Raw genomic sequence first — 20,685 nt, forward strand, 5'->3', positions numbered from 1 at the left:
AGTGTATCAAATACTTGTTCTCCCTACTGAACAAGGTTCAGATTTTCACATCCCTCCAAGTATTAAAGGAGGATGTTACACCAAGGACATAATGAATGAGAAGGTAACTGAATAGGTAGATGGGTGAAGTGCAGATACACTTTTTTGATTAAAAATAATGTAAACCTCCCCAAAAAAACATCCCAAACACATCATTCAATACAAGGGATTTTATTAAAATAATTCAATTCCAAACCATAAGTGACTGTATTATAATAATAGCCACTATTCAATACAGATGAATGGGGATGGGGGGGTACTTATTTATTTTTTAATTAATCTGTTGACAAAAGTACTGAACACCCTATAACTGAAAATACCCACTAGAAATAAGCTTAAAGTTGGATCATGTACATGTGTAAGTGCGTTGGATACAGATACATTGGAAGATGATACAGTACCGATAATGGACAGACAAACATGATAGAGGCACATTTACACATTAATAGCAAGAGAGAAAATACTTTTTATAGACTATTTATAAAATGATTATGAAGAATAAATATGTACTGCAGCATCATTCCCAGTCCCTTCTGAACAAAAACAACCACTTGACAACAAAATAAATCACCTAAAAACTACAGCAAACAGACACACTTACAGCTTATGTTTGCTTTTGTTCACTATTCCTGATCATTTGTATAAAAAGTAAAAACATTTCAAGAGCTTTATAAAAGCTGGAAACTACAGTAAGTGAAACCAACAGGCTTGTTCCCATAAAACAAAGAAATAGTTTCATTGGTTAATCATTCAGTGAATTATATACACCTCTACGACAAAACTATATAAAATGTCAGTGAGTATCTTCTCTATATATGTGGCTGTTTATTACATATGTCAAAATGTCTAACACACAAAGCCAACTTTTAACATTGCAAGTAAACACTAAATACAAGGGTATACACATCCTTCATTTTCCAAGTCGGACAATATCTGCCTGAACTTGTGTTAATTAAAACACTTACAGAACCTGCCAATCAGCAGTACCATTGCAGAAAGGTGAGCCAATTGAATTAGTGAGGGGTGCACGGTGCAGAAGAGCGTGCTGGGTTTATCCCCTCTGAGTCAATCAGAACAGGTGGGTTGTGGAGCGACTGAACGTGTGGTACTTCCTCTCAAACATGGATGGCAGGTTGACCATGGAGGGAGAGTGCATCGCCTGGAGGGAACAGAACAGGGACATCGATTAAATTAGGAAATTGATTGTGTTCCAAAACAGAAATGACCCCTCGAGTGTTAGTTTAAAGACAACGAGTTACTTGAGTGTTTACTTAAGTTCTTCTATACGAGGGCTTTTTGATCACAAGTATCCGCTGGGACTTCTGGAGGACAGTTTAAAAGCCTCGACGCGAAGAGGGATTGTCATGTGGGCCGCAGAAGCAATCTTGTGCGAAGTGCTTAGTGAAGGATACAAGGTCGTTTTATATGCACCAGTCTCATTTAATTACTTTTACATTCAGCCTTCCCAGCCAAATGTTGGCATTGAACTAATAGAGCAACGCCAATAGAATATTACTGTTCTCTGCCCAACTTGCAAAACAAGCGTTTAAACCATTCACAACATTTTGTCATGTTTTAAAGATGCTGTTCTCTCTCTGCTCATTACTGTGGATGAATCAGATATATTGAAAAGGAACCTTGTGTACTTTTATGTTACCGCAGCAACTTGAACATGAAAGGTGCTGCATAAAAGCAGGGTGTTTTCTGGGGAAGCACAGAGTGTGTCTGGTTAAAATGCATACATATTTGACTCTTATTAAGAGGCTGCCCTATGGAGACACGAGTGTTAAAGGTAGGAGCGTAAACAGGTACGTGTCATGTATACTCCCTTCAGTAAGGCTGCTGCTGGCTAATGCCTGGGTGAAAGGAAAGGCTAGCCTGAATAGCAACCCAATTTATGCACCAGCACCTCATTGCGTGCTTGTTGCTATAACCGCCACACAATTTCACTTCTACAGGGCCTAGTCATGTTAATGAGATTTGAGGTGACATTATGGTTTAATTTGAGGACCTGGGATCAATAGTGGTGAAAAAGCAATGACCAGACCATTCAAGACAGACATGAAGTCAGTGCCAGGGTTTCACAAATGCCCAGTGATGGATTGCCAAAAGGTCTGGAGCCTCCATCCAAACACTCAAGCATCATGCGGCACACAGATGTTGGCTTTATTGGATTCAATTAGTGGGAGAATGATTAAATAACTGTCACCACAACATTTACTGCTTTGGAGGACATATATCATAACCAAATCATCCGCTGCCGTGACTGCTGTAAAAATACATCCCTCCTTATTCCAAAACTGATTGAGGGGGTTTATGTAAAAGCTTGAGTGAGCGTCTGCCCGGTGCTTCAGGCGGATGTTAGCGGAACTGAGTGAGTGAGGTGTGGGGCAGATAAGTAACAGCCCACAGAGAGCAGGGGAGTGAGTGCCATCCAGGGCTCTAAAGGCCGCATGTGCAACCTGGAGTTTTATTTGAGAACCATTGCGGCAACAAACAAAAAAATCCAATACAAAAAACAATATTTAGCAGCAATACTTCGCTACACTGCTCAAACAAGACCGGCTGAACAAAAAAAAGAACAAACCTAAATAATTGTTATGATTATTAGGCTTTGCTTTACTGCAGCTGCTGAGTGCCAGTCCTCTCCCTCCAGAGGCTGCTTGCTTCCAGTTTCCAGGCCAGACACAAGCCCCGCCCCGTCACTCAAGCAGGCAGCAGTCTCTCCAGAGCCGTTATTTTTTCAGCATGCTGTCAATTTATGCACTCAATATATTCTTAAAAAACAAGGGCAATGCTTCTTCCGAGGCTGCTTCTAAATATGGATCCACATGTTCTCTCTATTAGACTACTAGTTCGTGTATCTTGCGCTCTGCAAAGTGCAAGTTAATCTAAGAAAGCTGGCATGAGCCTAAAATAATGCTAATCTCTAATGTTTATCGCTAGCTGGATAGCTAAAACCCATTTAGCAAAATGCACTCGCTAGGGCAAAGCAAACATTAGCTCTAATACAGGTTGCTACCAGTATTGGTGTAGATCAGCATGTTTGTACAATGGCATGTTCTGAATCAGATGGTCTACTTTAAAACATTTGTCTAAATGTAATGTCTATTAAAATGTGATTATAGTCCCCTGGGAAACACTGACCAACACTTTGGTTCCTACCATGTTATAACCCATATCTGGCTTTTTCATTTGATGTCATGCCAAACACCAACCATAGAATTAAAATAATAATTATATTTCTATGATTCCAACAAATTCACCCAAGTGTTTTGATCTATATCGCAAGTCAAATCGCTATATTTGGAAGTTTTTTGTTGTTGTTACCCATATCGTTCAGCCCTACTAACAACCTGGTAACTTCTCCAGTATATGCAAACATTTGGTGGCACAGAAGGAAAGGAAAAGTGATGTCTTCAGGGGGTGTGCTTCAAAAGTAAGCGAGATGCATATAGGTCCAATGTAGCTTAGGTACCAGTCTCTTTAGCAAACATTTTACTCCCTGTACTCCATGTCATGTGCCAAAGAGACTGGCCTTTCTGCCATCTACAATTTACTGCCATCTATTATTAATGAGATCAAGGAGAACAGAAGATTTTATCCTGATTCAATACCCTCACAGCTATCCTCAAATCAAAATGATTATGCAAATATTGATACTCTATCACCTCTTTTCCTCCTCTTTTCCTCTCCACAGAACACATTGGTATAATGTTGCTAAGCAACAGTTTGTTTGTATAACAAAACATGAGGAATAACTGATGTGTTGTTCAATCCTGACCTACGGTTCCCAATGGTCCCACGAAATGGGAGGGTGGGAAATGTGGTGACTGAGCAAACGTGGGAGAAGGGCCTTGGTGTAAGCTACAACTAGCTACTGCATATGTGTGGAAAACATTTCAGAGGTAAAACATTACATTTGTTTAGTATAGTCAGTTTAACACCACTCACTACTTGTAGCTGTATAGTCTGTTAGTCTTGGTTAGCTTTATGTTCCAGTCAGTAGCCAACTAGCACCCACTCACATGGCTGCTAGCACCATCATGAAAAGGGGCATGAGGAAAGCACGACAACAGAAGTTGTGAGAATGCAATGTTGAAAATAAATGTTTAGGTATGTGGAACTTTCTTAAAATGTTGTTTTGCAAGTTGACTAAAATAAGCTAAAGAGACTGGTACTCAGACTAGGCCCAATGTAGGCTCTCATTTTGGTGTGCCTTTTTATTAGTCTTTTTAAACTTTTTATGGCTGCAGGGGCAGTATTGAGTAGCTTGGATGAAAAGGTGCCCATTGTAAACGGCCAGCTCCTCAGTCTCAGTTGCTAATATATGCATATTATTATTAGCATTGGCTAGAAAACACTGAAGTTTCTAAAACTGTTTGAATTATGTCTGAGTATAACATAACTCATATTGCAGGCAAAAACTTGAGAAATTCAACTTCCTGTTTGGATTTTTTCTGGGGGTGGCAGATTTTCAACCAAGCTCTCATTGAAATTACAGTGAGATATGGATGAGTTTTCACTTCCTATGCCTTCCACTAGATGTCAACAGTCAATAGAACTTTGATGACTAATGTGAAGGGGGGGGTCGAATGAGACAGGAAATAGTCACCGCTGCCACGAGTTGACCATGCTTTCACTATGCGCGTTCACAGGGGATGGACCTGCGTTCCACCGGTCATATGAAGTCATTCTAATTCTCCGGTTGGATTGTTATTCAAGATATATGTAAACATTCTAAAGCTCGATTCAGTACACTGTTTGGCATGTTTCTACTGACTGTTACGGAACTGTTTACCAAACGCGCTAACCAAAGTAGCTAATTGGACATAAATAACAGACATTTTTGAACAAATCAAGCATTTATTGTGGACTTGGGATTCCTAGGACTGCATTCTGATGAAGTTCATCAAAGGTAAGGAAACATGTATCATGTATTTTCTGGTTTCTGTTGACTCCAACATGGCGGCTAATTTGGCTACGGTTCTGAGCTCCGTCTCTGATTATTGCATGGGTTGCTTTTTCCGTAAACTATTTTTTAAATCTGACACAGCGGTTGCATTAAGGAGAGGTATATCTATAATTCCATGTGTATTTCTGTTGAAACAATGTGGCTATGCAAAATCACTTGATGTTTTTGGAACTAGTGAATCTAATACGCCAATGTAAACTCCGATTTTTTTAAAATAAATATAAACTTTATCAAACAAAACATGCATGTAATGTGTAACATGAAATCCTATGAGTGTCATCTGGGGCAGCAGGGTAGCCTAGTGGTTAGAGCATTGGACAAGTAACTGGGAGGTTGCAAGTTCAAATCCCAGAGCTGACAAGGTACAAATCTGTTATTCTGCCCCTGAACAGGCAGTTAACCCACTGTTCCTAGGGCGTCATTGAAAATAAGAATTAGTTAACCGACTTGGTAAAAAAAATCACTAACCTTAAATTTTCTCAATTTCTGCTTTTTGTGAATGCTATATTTCGCTGGAAAATGGCTGTGCTTATTGTGGTTTGGTGGAGACCTAACAATCGTTGTAGTGCTTTTGCTGAAAAGCATATTTGAAATTGGACACTTTGGTGGGATTAACAAGATTACCTTTAAAATGATATAAGAATTGTGACAGCCCGCTTGGAGTATGCCAAAAGGCACCTAAAGGACCCTCAGACCATAAGAAACAAGGTTCTCTGGTCTGATGAAACCAAGATTGAATTCTTTGGCCTGATTGCAAAGAGTCACTTCTGGAGGAAAGCTGGCACCATCCCTACAGTGCATCATGCTGTGGGGATGTTTTATAGCTGCAGGGACTGAGAAACTAGTCAGGGCCGAGGAAAAGATGAACGGAGGAAAGTAGAGAGAGATCCTTGATGAAAACCTGCTCCAGAGCGCTCAGGACCTAAGACTGGGGCGAAGGTTCACCTTCCAAAAGGACAACAACTAAGCACACAGCAAAGACAATGCATGAGTGGGTTTGGAACAAGTCTCTGAATGTCCTTGAGTGGCCAAGCCAGAGCCCAGACTTGAACCCGAACAAAAATCTCTGGAGAGACCCTCTCCATCAAGCCTGACAGAGCGTAACATGATCTGCAAAGAATGTGAGAAACTCCCCAAATACAGGTGTGCCAAGCTTGTAGTGTCATACTCAAGAAGACTCAAGGCTGTAATAGCTGCCAAAGGTGCTTTAACAAAGTGCTGAGTAAAGTCTGAAAACTTATGCAAACATGATATTTCTGTTTTAAATCCAATACATTTGCAAAAAAAAATTGTCATTATGTAGTATTGTGTGTAGATTGAGGAAAAACAATTGAGTACATTTTAGGATAAGGCTGTAACGTAGCAAAATGTGGAAAAGTGAAGGGGTCTGAATACTTTCCAAATGCACTGTATGTGAGAAAACAAGCACCGAATAGTGTAGGGAATCATTGTAACATTAAATCGCTGTACCTACCAAAACCGAAAGTTACTCCACCAGCTTCAAACGTCTGTAAAAATAGTATTTGATTGAAAATATATTTCAAAGCAATTTAGGATGGTACAATGATTCCCTACACTATTCAATGGTTGTTTTCTAACAAACTGAAATTGAGTTTACAGTGTAGAATTTTAGCAACCAGGAAATGACAGAGCGATTTCCATTAGATAACACAGCCAAAGTCAGAACAGCTTTCACATTTTGACAACAGATGTTGCTCCAGAGGCAGAAATAGTGGAAGATCACCAATCACAACACTGGTGGGTAAGTAATACTGTGAAACACTATCACTGCAGATATATTATGGATGTTTTCTTAATCTACAATGCAAAAATCCTGTGTAGCATCTTTAAGTTAAGAGCACCAGTGCAACCAATATTTGTATTTATTTTCAGCCCTGGTGCCAGCACAGTCCAGGAATTAGGAGTTAGTCAGTGAGACAGCCACCACCAAAGCACCTATCCCAGTGAGTTAAAGCCAGCGTAGTGATGCTCACATCAGTCTGAGGTCAGGCAGCCGCCTATAGGAGGGTCTCTTTGCGGGGGCTCAGGCAGCCTGCCTTGCGGGGGTCAGAGTAGGGGACCTTCAGGTACCTGCAAGCCCCAGGGGGAATCCTCCCTTTGGACGGGATCCTCAAGGAAGGGGGGCTGGTAGAGTAAGGAGGCATGGTGTGGGTGGTTTGAGGTCTAGGTGGGGTCTCCTCAGGGCAGGGTAGACTAGGGGTGGGATCAGGGGTGTGAATACAGACGGGAACACAGAGGCGGGGACAGGGGGCGTTGTCCAGGGAGTTCGAGCGCTGCACCACGGCAGCAGCAGAGTTCTTGGTGGAACCACTGAGGTTGAATGTGGAGGTAGAGCGAGCCATCTACACAGTCACAAATCAGAGCATGGGGGGGTCAGAGTTTTGGGGGAGAGAACTCACAGGACAGACTACTTATCCCACCACTGCACCAAGGTGCACATAAAATCCCTTTTTAATAGCCAAGTTGGAGCGCAGTTACTTCCTTCAAATATTTAGTGTTGTATGATTCATCTTTACCGTTTTAGTAAAAGGAAAGAAATATCAAGAAAAAGGGTAATCAATGATTTTTTAAAATTAAGTCTGACATCACTAACGCAGTTAGAAGAACAGGAAATAAATGTCTAAACGTTCAAAACAGGCATGTGAAAACTGCAGCCATTTTCAAAATAAAATTGCTTGCACTTGAGGAACAGCAATTTCACCATTAGACATAAACTCCTAATGTGTAACCCATTTACCATCATGCTTTGGAGAGCACTGCAAATGGATCTTCAGAGGGAAACAAGGTACTTGGTGCAATTAGACGGCCCATGTCAAAATGGTAAATTACGTATGTTTCCTCTGCCATAGCCCTGTTAACCTCCTCCCTTTAGCTTCTTGACTTGGTTAGACAAGCCTTGTTCAAGGCCTGGACTTGGAAGTAGATGGGTGGGGATGGATGGATGAACTTACAGACAGGGTGGCACTGCTGCCCACACGGCTCATGTTCTCAGAGCTAGGGCCAGGGCTCTTGTCATCTGGGGTGCTGTTGGCCATGAAGGCTCTCTGGATCACCCGTTTGGGTGTTTTGGTGAAGGAAAAGGCTCTCGTTACCTGGGGTGTAAAAACAGTCACACAAACACTCAAAACCTGACTCAAAATAGCTCTAACATGCAGCTGTGAACATGTCTAATATCCAGCAAAGGCCTGTGTGGAATACAGTAGTGAGACGGGCTAATTCGGAGCCCATTTTACCTTCTTTGAAGTCTTTTTGATGACTCTAGAGGCTTTACTCAGTGTGCTGTCCATATCCTTTGTGCTCACTTGGACAGAGTCAGGCTCAGTGCACTGAATTAGATCTTGCTGTTTAAAATAGAAACAAATATAAATATCCAGCCCATTCTGCAACGCTGCCAAAATGCAAAGTGAGAAGCAGTTGTCCGTTTTTGCAAGCAGCTAGAGCTCATTGGTATTCAGGGTGCGGGGAGAGCCAGTGAATCAATTAAGATAGCGAGTACAGGTGGTAGTAGAGGTTTACATCACCACCTAGTGGACACCTCACTCAAAGCTGGAATAGCCCGGGCACACCACTGAAGCTTATTACGCCTGTTTTGAATTATGATGGTAAACATACGTCTGTCTGTAGCAGCCAATTACTAGCTAGCTTCCTCAATCAGTCCCTAATACTACATCAGTGAAAATACCTGTGGAGGAGAGAAACCAACCCATCTATGTCTGAAGTGTTAAAGTTCAAATACAATTCCACTTCTAATTACATTAATCCATCTTCCAGTTTAACCACAGAGGACAATCTAATAATTAAAATGACCAAAAAGGACTCTTGCGCAATATAATTTGAAAGTGTGATAAAAGTGGCCTAAATAATTAAATAATAGCATTTGTGTCCTCTTCAACCTCCAGAGTCCAGACACTGTTCTACATGAGGACACCAGACCAGTGAGGGAGGCCTTGGTCCCTCCGGCCAGTCTGTCTGTGTTAGTGAGAGGACGAGCAGACAGGCAGCATGTGTTGCATCTCGTGTTCTCAGGAGCCCTCCCACCCAGCCCCGTCTGGCCTATAGCGACTCAGTGGACCACTGTCTCTCGCATCTCTCACCGCGTCAGCCTTGCAGATGGTATTGGCCACCTGGCGACAGAGCATCTTCAGCCAGGTTGACTTCATTGTGTCCTCAGTGGTCAGCTGGAAGCTGAAGAGAAGATTCTCCTGCTCCGTGGGCGGGCGTACCACCAGGGCAAAGGCATTATGGCAATCTGAGAAAGGGAGAGGGGGGTAGGGAGAAAGATTTGAGCTTTCTGGTTTGGTCGACTCGATGTATAAAATAGTCTAACTGCCCAAACATTTCTTCCATTTCTCTTTAAGACACGTAGAGGGGCATCTCTATGTATCAACATTACGGCTGGCACAATTATTGTATAACCACCAACGGTTATGGAATAACAGTCATAATCGGGTTATTTTGTGTGTAACGAAAAGGTGACAGCCGGGCATTCGTGCGGTCAAGTCCATTTCTGCGGTAACGTGGACTCTTAACGTGATGAAACTGTTGGTCCTTGCTGAAACAAGCAGTGTTGTAGCAAACTAGTCTTCGGATGACTAGGCAACACCCCCCATGAATCGAATTGGAACCTCTAGCCCTTGCAATTTGACTGGTAAACTCATTGGTACACTCACAAAGGCTGCCTGGTATTGTGATGCAATAATTTCCATGGTAATGTAGAATGTTCATACAAATTATGTTAGCAATGTGGCTCACGCAATCGAATGTGTTTTTTGTAATGTCCGTTGAGTTGACTCAAATCCCAGCACATATTGATGGGTACACCTCCTATGCTTTTCTTACACTCTCAATGGCTGCCAGTCCACCCATTACGACATCATTGACTTGAACGGGGACGCCAATTCTATTGATTCATTTCTATGGCAGCACATTCAGAGAGGAGAAAATGTGCTTCTTGAAAAAAAAGTACATTTTGCTACTCGAACAGTTATAACCGTGACCAGTCTTTTGGCTGACCAATATTAACAAAAACTCCATGACTCATAGTCCTAATCAACATACACTGCTTATAGCTAATACAGTGCATACTGACAGTGAAATGAAACCTAGCAGCTCTATTACAAGGCCAAACATGAACTGCTAGTGGGAGAGAGGAGAGATGTTTACTTGATTATGTCTGGGCTGTCATATCAGACAACTACTGTTGACTCCCAACATTAGGCTATCCAGTATGCTTATGAATGAGATTTCACATGACCAAAAGTATACAGGGGGAGACAAGGACAGAATTAGCAATAAATATGCTCAGAGAACACTGTATTCACCCGAAAGAATCACACAAACCAGCACGGTCCTGTTGATTACTAATAACGTTCACCCACAAGAGTCTAAGCCATGTATAAGCTGGGGGGGTTCTACTAAGCTATAGCTATATAGAAAAGTTCACACTAAGGATCACTTAGCTACTTCATTTAGAATTGATTGACAGATATCCATACATATATCCATCCACACACATTCAAAAGTTTGGGGTCACTTAGAAAAGTCCTTGTTTAAAGAAAAGCTAATTCTTTGTCCATTAAAATATCAAATTGATCAGAAATACAGTGTAGATATTGTTAATGTTGTAAATGACTATTGTAGCTGGAAACGCCTGATTTTTTATGGAATATCTACATGGCCAGAAACAAATAACTTTCTTCTGAAACTCGTCAGTCTATTCTTGTTCTGGGAAATGAAGGCTATTCCATGCGAGAAATTGCCATGAAACTGAAGATCTCGTACAATGCTGTGTACTACTCCCTTCACAGAACAGCGCAAACTGGTTCTAACCAGAATAGAGAGAGGAGTGGGAAGCCCTGGTGCACAACTGAGCAAGAGGACAAGTACATTAGAATGTCTAGTTTGAGAAACAGGCGCCTCACAAGTCTTCAACTGGCAGCTTCATTAAATAGTACCCGCAAAACACCAGTCTCAACGTCAACAGTGAAGAGGCGACTCGGGGATGCTGGCCTTCCTAGGCAGAGTTGCAAAAGAAAAAGACATCTCTCAGACCGGCAAATAAAAATATTAAGATTGGGCAAAAGAACAGACACTGGACAGAGGAACTCTGCCTAGAAGACCAGCATCGTGGAGTCGCCTCTTCACTGTTGACGTTGAGAGTGGTGTTTTGCGGGTACTATTTAATGAAGCTGCCCGTTGAGGACTTGAGGCATCTGTTAGAAATTGTGAGAGATGTATATGTATATCTTCTTTTTATTGGGGGGGGGGGCTTAGTGCTACAGTATAAGCCCATACAAACACATTGAATAACACATTCACTACATGGAACAGATAAACACCCCCCCCAAAAAAGATCTAAAGGAAGTTTGTTCTGAAGTGTCTGTCCTATAATCTGAGAGATAAGAAAGATCAGGGAACATTTGCAATGATTTTGACATGTATTTAACCCCTTATGTCTGGCACTTAACAGTCTCCATATACGGTGCAGTCGGAAAGTATTCAGACCCCTTCCCCAACTTTTGTTACGGTACAGCCTTATTCTAAAAATGTATTACATACCACCCCCAATCAAATCAATCAATCAATATGCACACAATATCCCATAAAATTCTGAAAATGTATTATGAAATACAAAACTGAAATACCTTATATACATAAGTATCAGACCCTTTGCTATGAGATTCCAAATTGAGCTCAGGTGCATCCGGTTTCCATTGATCATCCTTGAGATGTTTCTACCACGTGTTTCTAAATTCAATTGATTTGACATTATTTGGAAAGGTACACCAGTCTATATAAAAAGGTCCCACAGTTGACAGTGCATGTCAGAGCCAAAATCACAGCAGAGCACTAAGGACCTCAGACTGGGAAAAGGTTCACCTTCCAACAGGACGACTCTAAACGCACAGCCAGAGCCCGGACTTGAACATCTCTGGAGACCTGAAAATTGCTGTGCAGCGACACTCCCCATTCAACCTGACAGAGCTTGAGATGATCTGCAGAGAAAAATGGGGGAAAACTCCACAAATACAGGTGTGCCAAGCTTGAAGCATCATACCCAAGAAGACGCGAGGCTGAAATCACTGCCAAAAAAGTGCTTCAACAAAGTACTGAGTAAAGTGTCTGAAAACTTACATAAATGTGCTAATTTATTACATACAAAACTGAAATATCACATTTCTAACAACCTGTTTTTGCTTTGTCATTATGGGGTACTGCATGCAGATAGTTGCAGATTTTTTATGCATTTGCAAACTTTTTTATTTTTTATTTGTCATTATGGGGTAGAAAAAAGAAAAAGGATACATTTTATAATAAGGCTGTAACGTAATGTGGGAAAAAATCTGAATACTTTCAGAACGCACTGTATACAGTACTTCCATACATTTTTTCAACTGATACTGGGGGACCTTCAGATGAGTCTTGTGAGAACTGTGGGCGTCCGAGAGCAAAACAACCAACGTGTACGTGAGTCATCTTTCCATAGAGGGGTCACAATAGTTTGAAGGGAAAACCAGTTTGTGAGACGATTTTGTGAGAAGATCGATTTTAGATCTCAGTCTGACAAACACCGCTCTAGCTCTGACCTTTCACCGCAGATCCAAAAAAACATGTATAGCTTAAACTGACCGATTTTTTAGGTTTTGTATTATTATTATTATGCTAATTAGACTTATGCGGGGGCGCGGACATCGTATCAAGGGGGTTAAGTACTGTCTGTTACGTAGTTCCGGAGAGAACATGCCAGGAGCTGGGGCTCACTCACCCTCTGTATCCTGCAGGTCCAAGACCCTCCTGATCTGGGACAGAGGCATGAGGGTGATGTGTTTGAGTTGGGCTGCAGGCCGCATCTGGCCCAGAGGACTCCTGAATGTGCTGATCACCTTATGTCTCTTCCTGGCAATCTGCAAATACAAACAACAATTCTGAATCAAAAAGTGGCTTAGGGGGTGGGTGTGGCAATGGGTGCAGTCGGCCAATTTGAATTTGAGAAACTTTTAGAGTCCCCCGTCTTGGCGATGTTGAGAGATTTTTTTAAATGTTAAGGCAATTTCTTGCAATTCTACACATTTCTCCATGAAGTCAAGACACATTTAAAGCTAATTGCACGCTGTTCGTTAAAATGTTTCCATGATTTGTTTTTTACTCAAACATAAAATCAACTACTGAATTCATTGTTTTTAGAATTTAAAATGTCCCTGTCTAGCTTTTATTTTGGTGATTTTTATAATATAATCTTTGACAAATAACAAAAACTTATCTTTACTACATACTTCATATCTGAAGTATGTGTCCCCTCAGGGGGAGGGGTGATAGAGGTTATGCTGTGACAAATCAATAGGGCCTCTTATACAAGGCAAAAGGTCCCAGTCATTAGCATGCGTTTCAATGGCCGGTGTGGGGGCCAGGGCAGAGGTTTGCATATGTCCCATGAAGGCAGGGTGATATCTATCGGGCAGAGAGGAGTGGAGATCTGAATACAGAGGAGTTAATCTATGAATAATTCAAGAGTGCAGCCCCTGCTCTCCCCATCCTCATTACCAGGCCGCTCTGACTCTCCTGAATCAGGACGCCTCACCCATTCTGGGTTTGATTGCTCACCCCCATACTAATGTAACACTTCACTAATTAGGAGAGCGATAAGAAACTGTCAGCAACGATATATCGCACATCGATAAATAATTCACTTTTCCCCCCTCCAACAATCTCCATTTAAGCATTTCAAATTCCAAAGATTTCATAATGAGGCGGAGGGTGAGAGGACGACAAGGGGAGTAGCTGGTATGGCAAGATAGTGAAAATGAGCGATGGTGTTAACTTGGGAGAGCTTTTGAGGTGTACTGTAAAGTTGTACAATTTAAAGCCATGTCACAATAAGGTGGCATGTGGTCAAGACCAAAGTTCAAATGGTAGGTTTTTTTCCCCCTTTCAAATATGTTCAGTATTTCATTGAGCCCGTCTGGCGTGCCAGATGGGAGGGTTTGCACTTTTGGTATTATTTAATTGATGTGGGCGTTACCTCGAGACAGTCATTGAAGAGAAAGAGTGTGACACTTTCACCTCGGTCACAGGGTTTGTCTCCCAAGGCGATGGTCTCCACCCTGTGGACCAGGCTGCGATGGGACGAGAGCAGGTTGGCCTAAAGAGAGAAAAGAAAGGATGAATATCACACTCAACTAGAGGTCGACCGATTAATCGGAATAGCCGATTAATTAGGGCCGATTTCAAGTTTTCGTAAATCGGAAATCTGTATTTTTGGGCGCCGATTTTGAAAATGCTAGACCTTTATTTAACTAGGCAAGTCAGTTAAGAACACATTCTTATTTTCAATGACGGCCTAGGAACGGTGGGTTAACTGCCTTGTTCAGGGGCAGAACGACAGATTTTCACCTTGTCTGCTATGGGGATCCAATCTTGCAACCTTACAGTTGACTAGTCCAACACTATAACCACCTGCCTCTCGTTGCACTCCACAAGGAGACTGCCTGTTACGTGCAGTAGAAGCCAAGGTAAGTTGCTAGCTAGCATTAAACTTAATCATAATCACTAGTTATAACTACGCATGGTTGATGATATTACTAGTTTATCTAGCGTGTCCTGCGTTGCATATAATTGATACAACGCTGTGGGATGATTTAACAAAAGCGCATTTGAGAAAAAAAGCACAATCATTGGACGACTCTACCTAACCATAAACACCAATGCCTTCCTTAAAATCAATACACAGAAGTATATATTTTTTAAACCTGCATATTTAGCTAAAAGAAATCCAGGTTAGCAGGCAATATTAACCAGGTGAAATTGTGTCACTTCTCTTGCGTTCATTGCACGCAGAGTGAGGGTATATGCAACCGTTTGGGCCGCCTGGCTCATTGCGAACTAATTTGCCAGAATTTTACATAATTATGACATAACATTGAAGGTTGTGCAATGTAACAGGAATATTTAGACTTATGCCACCCGTTAGATAAAATACCGAACAGATCCGTATTTCACTGAAATAAACGTTTTGTTTTCTAAATGATAGTTTCCGGATTCAACCATATTAATGACCAAAGGCTCGTATTTCTGTGTGTTATGTTATAACTAAGTCTATGATTTGATAGAGCAGTCTGACTGAGCGATGGTAGGCAGCAGCAGGCTCGTAAGCATTCATTCAAATAGCACATTTGTGCGTTTTGCCAGCAGCTCTGCTGTTTATGACTTCAAGCCTATCAGCCTAATGGCTGGTGTAACCGATGTGAAATGGTTAGCTAGTTAGCGGGGTGCGCGCTAATAGCGTTTCAAACGTCACTCGCTCTGAGACTTGGAGTAGTTATTCCCCTTGCTCTGCATGGGTAACGCTGCTTCGAGGGTGGCTGTTGTCGTTGTGTTCCTGGTTCGAGCCCAGGGAGGAGAGGGACAGAAGCTATACTGTTACACTGGCAATACTAAAGTGCCTATAAGAACATCCAATAGTCAAAGCTATAGGAAATACAAATGGTAGAGAGAGAAATAGTCCTATAAATACTATATTAACGATAACCTAAAACCTCTTACCTTGGAATATTGATGTCTCATGTTAAAAAGGAACCACCAACTTTCATATGTTCTCATGTTCTGAGCAAGGAACTCAAACGTTAGCTTTCTTACATGGCACATATTGCACTTTTACTTCTCCAACACTTTGTTTTTGCATTATTTAAACCAAATTGAACAGGTTTCATTATTTATTTCAGGCTAAATGGATTTTTATTGATTTATTATATTGTTAAAATAAGTGTCCGTTCAGCATTGTTGTATATATATATATATATATATATATATATATATATATATATATAAAACTTTATTTATTTTTTATATATTTAAAATCGGCAGACTTTTTGGCCCTCCAATAAATTGGTTGAAAAAACATAAATCGGTCGACCTCTACACTCAACCAAAGACATCCAACAGCCATTTGTGAATAAATAAATAAACATCACCAGAGATACCTTCATGATTCAATTACAGGCCGCATTTAAAGTTTGAATCCTTAGTGGTGAAACTGCCACATTTGTTTGCGATATTACAACAAAGTTACTGCAGTCAACGAAAACGCATTTTCCCATTGCACGGGCAATAGAGCACAATATGTACTGCAAGCATTTTTTACCATGTGTCAGCTCTGCAATAGAAACAAAAATGGTGGCACTGTTCCCCGCGACTGCAGATTCCATCTTTAAAAGGGCCATAATTGTAATTAAATGGGTCTAAATCTAAAAAGATTGGTAATTTCACTGCTTATTCATTTGGATGCTCTGCTTAGGGCTGTGGCGGTCAAAAAATTGTCAGCCGATGATTGTCATACAAATAACTGCTGGTCTCACGGTAATTGACCGTTAATTAACTTAAGTTAAGCGCCGCCGGCTTCCACGTATAGCCTTCAATCCACTGAGGTGAACCTTGGGAACATCTACATTTGAAAAATCCTAATAATTTAATATATAGCCTACACCATCACAGTAAATCCATTATTTCTTTAGACAGGTCAAAAAAAAATAAGTTAAATCAAAATGTATTTTACATTTGAGATTCTTCAAAAAGCCACCTTTTGTCTTGACAACTTTGCAAACTCTTAGCATTCTCTCAACCAGCTTCAGCTGGAATGCTTTTCCAACAGTCGCTGAGCACTTGTTGGCTGCTTTTCCTTTACTCTGTGGTCCGACTCATCCTAAACCACCTAAATTGGGTTGAGGTCAGTGGATTGTGAAGGCCAGGTCATCTGATGCAGCACTCCATCACTCTCCTTCTGGTAAAATAGCCCATACACAGCCTGGAGGTGTGTTAGGTCATTGTCCTGTTGAAAAACAAATGATAGTCCCACTAAGCTCAAAACAGGTGGGATGGAGTATGGCTGCAGAACGCTATGGTAGCCATGTTGGTTGTGTGCCTTGAATTCTAAAGTCGAAGACAGTGTCACTAGCAAAGCACCCCCAAATCATCACCACACCTCCATGCTTCACGGTGGGACCTACACATGCAGAGATCATCCGTTCACACACATCTCACAAAGATTGGAACCAAAAATCTCAAATTTGGACTCATCAGACCGAAGGACAAATTTCCACCGGTCTAATGTCCATTGCTCGTGTTTCTTGGCAAAAGCAAGTCTCTTCTTCTTATTGGTGTCCTTTAGTAGTGGTTTTGTTGCAGCAATTCAACCATGAAGGCCTGATTCACACAGTCTCCTCTGAACTGTTGATGTTGAGATGTGTCAGTTACTTGAACTCTGTGAAGCATTTATTTGGGCTGCAATTTCTGAGGCTGGTAACTAATGAACTTATCCTCTGCAGCCGAGGCAACTCTGGGTCTTCCATTCCTGTGGCGGTGCTCGTGAGAGCCCGTTTCTTCACTGAGCTTGATGGTTGTTGCGACTACACTTGCAGAAATGTTCAAAGTTGTTGACATTTTCCGTCTTGACTGACCTTCAGGTCTTAAAGTAATGGAGTGTCATTTATTTGCTTATTTGAGTTGTTCTTGCCATAATATGGACTTGTTCTTTTACCAAATAAAAGACCAAGTCCTTATACCCCCTAACTTGTCACAAAACAAATTATTTTCTCAAACGCATTAAGGAAAGAAATCCCAAATATGAACTTTAGGCACACCTGTTAATTGAAATGAATTCCAGAGGACTACCTCATGAAGCTGGTTGAGAATGCCAAGAGTAATGCAAAGCTGTCAAGGCAAAGTGTGGCTATTTGAAACATATTTTGATTTGTTTAACACCTTCTTGGTTACTACATGATTCCATGTGTTATTTCATAGTTTTGATGTCTTCACTTTTATTCTACAATGTAGAAAATAGTCAAAATAAAGAAAAACCCTTGAATGAGTTGGTGTTCTAAAACTTTTGACCGGTAGTGTATATATAGTGTGTGCAAATATTTTTATAGCTTCCAGTTAATTTTGCTGTTAGTCAGCACCTCCACAATAAATAACTTTCTCTGGGTGTGCACCAGCTCATGCTGTCTATTAGACTGGTCTAAAGAAACATGATATGAAGAAAATGTAGCCTATTTCAGAAGACAGAATAGCATATTTTGAGTCGTCTTTATGTTAGGCTCTGATCTGGCTATGCAAGATTTGCTTTTAATTACTGTGGCATTATTTTAAAGTAAGAACACAATTGAACATAGCTGAATAAAATAAAATAAACATTTTAAAAAGTGCGCACATGCGGCTATTCCGTGTTGAACGTTTAACAAAGCAGTAGGTCCTCCTATATGTTTAATTTAGAGTTATTCATGTAACTTTAATTGTGGTACAAATGTTAGGCTATAGGTTTTGATTTCTAATACATTCCAAGGATGCAAGTAATGATTTTTTAAAAGTGGCATGAAAGGCAAGCACTCTGCTCCGTTTCTTGCACAGGCTGCACACACTTAATCAGTCTCATTCACAATGCTATTGCCAATCGCAAATCGATTGCGCAAAGACTGGGTTTATAAGATCATGTTTGACAATGCTCTGTAGGCTACATACAGTGGGGAGAACAAGTATTTGATAACCTGCAAAATCGGCAGTGTTTCCTACTTACAAAGCATGTAGAGGTCTATTTTTTTTTTATCATAGATGCACTTCAACTGAGAGACTGAATCTAAAACAAAAATCTAGAAAATCACATTGTATGATTTAAGTAATTAATTTGCATTTTATTGCATTACATAACTATTTGATACATCAGAAAAGCAGAACTTAATATTTGGTACAGAAACCTGTTTGCAATTACAGAGATCATATGTTTCCTGTAGTTCTTGACCAGGTATGCACACTGCAGCAGGGATTTTGGCCCACTCCTCCATACAGACCTTCTCCAGATCCTTCAGGTTTCGGGGTTGTCGCTGGGCAATACGGACTTTCAGCACCCTCCAAAGATTTTCTATTTGGTTCAGGTCTGGAGACTGGCTAGGCCACTCCAGGACCTTGAGATGCTTCTTACGGAGCCACTCCTTAGTTGCCCTGGCTGTGTGTTTTGGGTCGTTGTCATGCTGGAAGACCCAGCCACGACTCATCTTCAATGCTCTTACTGAGGGAAGGAGGTTGTTGGCCAAGATCTCACGATACATGGCCCCATCCATCCTCCCCTCAATACGGTGCAGTCCTCCTGTCCCCTTTGCAGAAGAGCATCCCCAAAGAATGATGTTTCCACCTCCATGCTTCACAGTTGGGATGGTGTTCTTGGGGTTGTACTCATCCTTCTTCCTCCAAACACGGCGAGTGGAGTTTAGACCAAAAAGTTATATTTTTGTCTCATCAGAGCACATGACCTTCTCCCATTCCTCCTCTGGATCATCCAGATGGTCATTGGCAAACTTCAGACGGGCCTGGACATACGCTGGCTTGAGCAGGGGGACTTTGCGTGCGCTGCAGGATTTTAATCGATGACGGCGTAGTGGGTTACTAATGGTTTTCTTTGAGACTGTGGTCCCGCTCTCTTCAGGTCATTGACCAGGTCCTGCCGTGTAGTTCTGGGCTGATCCCTCACCTTCGTGATCATTGATGCCCCACGAGGTGAGATCTTGCATGGGGCCCTAGACTGAGGGTGATTGACCGTCATCTTGAACTTCTTCCATTTTCTAATAATTGCGCCAACAGTTGTTGCCTTCTCACCAAGCTGCTTGCCTATTGTCCTGTAGCCCATCCCAGCCTTGTGCAGGTCTACAATGTTACCCCTGATGTCCTTACACAGCTCTCTGGTCTTGGCCATTGTGGAGAGGTTGGAGTCTGTTTGATTGAGTGTGTGGACAGGTGTCTTTTATACAGGTAATGAGTTCAAACAGGTGCAGTTAATACAGGTAATGAGTGGAGAACAGGTGTGCTTCTTAAAGAAAAACTAACAGGTCTGTGAGAGCTGGAATTCTTACTGGTTGGTAGGTGATCAAATACTTATGTCATGCAATAAAATGTGAATTAATTACTTAAAGATCATACAATGTGATTATCTGGATTTTTGTTTTAGATTCCGTCTCTCACGGTTGAAGTGTACCTATGATTTCAAAAAATACAGACCTCTACATGCTTTGTAAGTAGAAAAACCTGCAAAATCGGCAGTGTATCAAATACTTGTTCTCCCCACTGTATATATGGGCTATCCAACCGTGTTCCAGGGGTCTTGGGCCTTTAGGCTACGTTTGCAGTTATTTGGCGACTTTAGTTGTGATACAAACCTTATCAAAAACACATTGGCCTATGGGCAAGGCTACAAGACGCACGCAACTATGATTGGAAAATTCGCAAAAATTAGCCGTTTCTAGCCTTAGACTGCACATGCTGGGCATCATTCACAAGTGATAATATTCTCACCCCATCAGACTATTCTCAATTTAATCTTTGTGGGCTATACTCGGCCTTGTCTCAGGATGGTAAGTTGGTAGTTGAAGATATCCCTCTAGTGGTGTGGGGGCTGTGCTTTGGCGAAGTGGGTGGGGTTATATCCTTCCTGTTTGGCCCTGTCTGGGGGTGTCCTCAGACGGGGCCACAGTGTCTCCTGACCCCTCCTGTCTCAGCCTCCAGTATTTACGCTGCAGTAGTTTATGTGTCGGGGGGATAGGGTCAGTTTGTTATATCTGGAGTACTTCTCTTGTCCTATCAGTTGTCCTGTGTGAATTTAAGTATGCCCTCTC

At 41.4% G+C, this 20,685-nt stretch overlaps 1 protein-coding gene across 5 annotated transcripts in view; it reads right to left on the reverse strand.

Annotated features, from left to right (window-relative positions):
* Positions 1-487: 487 nt before the first annotated feature.
* The window catches only part of ect2 (epithelial cell transforming 2), a 35,029-nt gene continuing 14,831 nt past the window's right edge, over positions 488-20,685 (reverse strand). For 3 of the 5 annotated variants that reach the window (XM_046300774.1, XM_046300773.1, XM_046300778.1), the window contains 7 exons: positions 14,055-14,174; positions 12,801-12,939; positions 9,130-9,284; positions 8,269-8,376; positions 7,987-8,127; positions 7,009-7,377; positions 488-1,198 (listed from right to left, as the gene is read on the reverse strand). In XM_046300774.1, the coding sequence (XP_046156730.1) occupies positions 7,033-7,377; positions 7,987-8,127; positions 8,269-8,376; positions 9,130-9,284; positions 12,801-12,939; positions 14,055-14,174 (1,008 nt within the window). In that variant the 3' untranslated portion in view covers positions 488-1,198; positions 7,009-7,032. The remainder of the gene's footprint in view (positions 1,199-7,008; positions 7,378-7,986; positions 8,128-8,268; positions 8,377-9,129; positions 9,285-12,800; positions 12,940-14,054; positions 14,175-20,685) is intronic. The other 2 variants (XM_046300775.1, XM_046300777.1) reach the window with 1 other exon arrangement.

The sequence above is a fragment of the Oncorhynchus gorbuscha genome, linkage group LG15 (genome assembly GCF_021184085.1).
Source record: "Oncorhynchus gorbuscha isolate QuinsamMale2020 ecotype Even-year linkage group LG15, OgorEven_v1.0, whole genome shotgun sequence".
Classification (NCBI taxonomy): domain Eukaryota; kingdom Metazoa; phylum Chordata; class Actinopteri; order Salmoniformes; family Salmonidae; genus Oncorhynchus; species Oncorhynchus gorbuscha.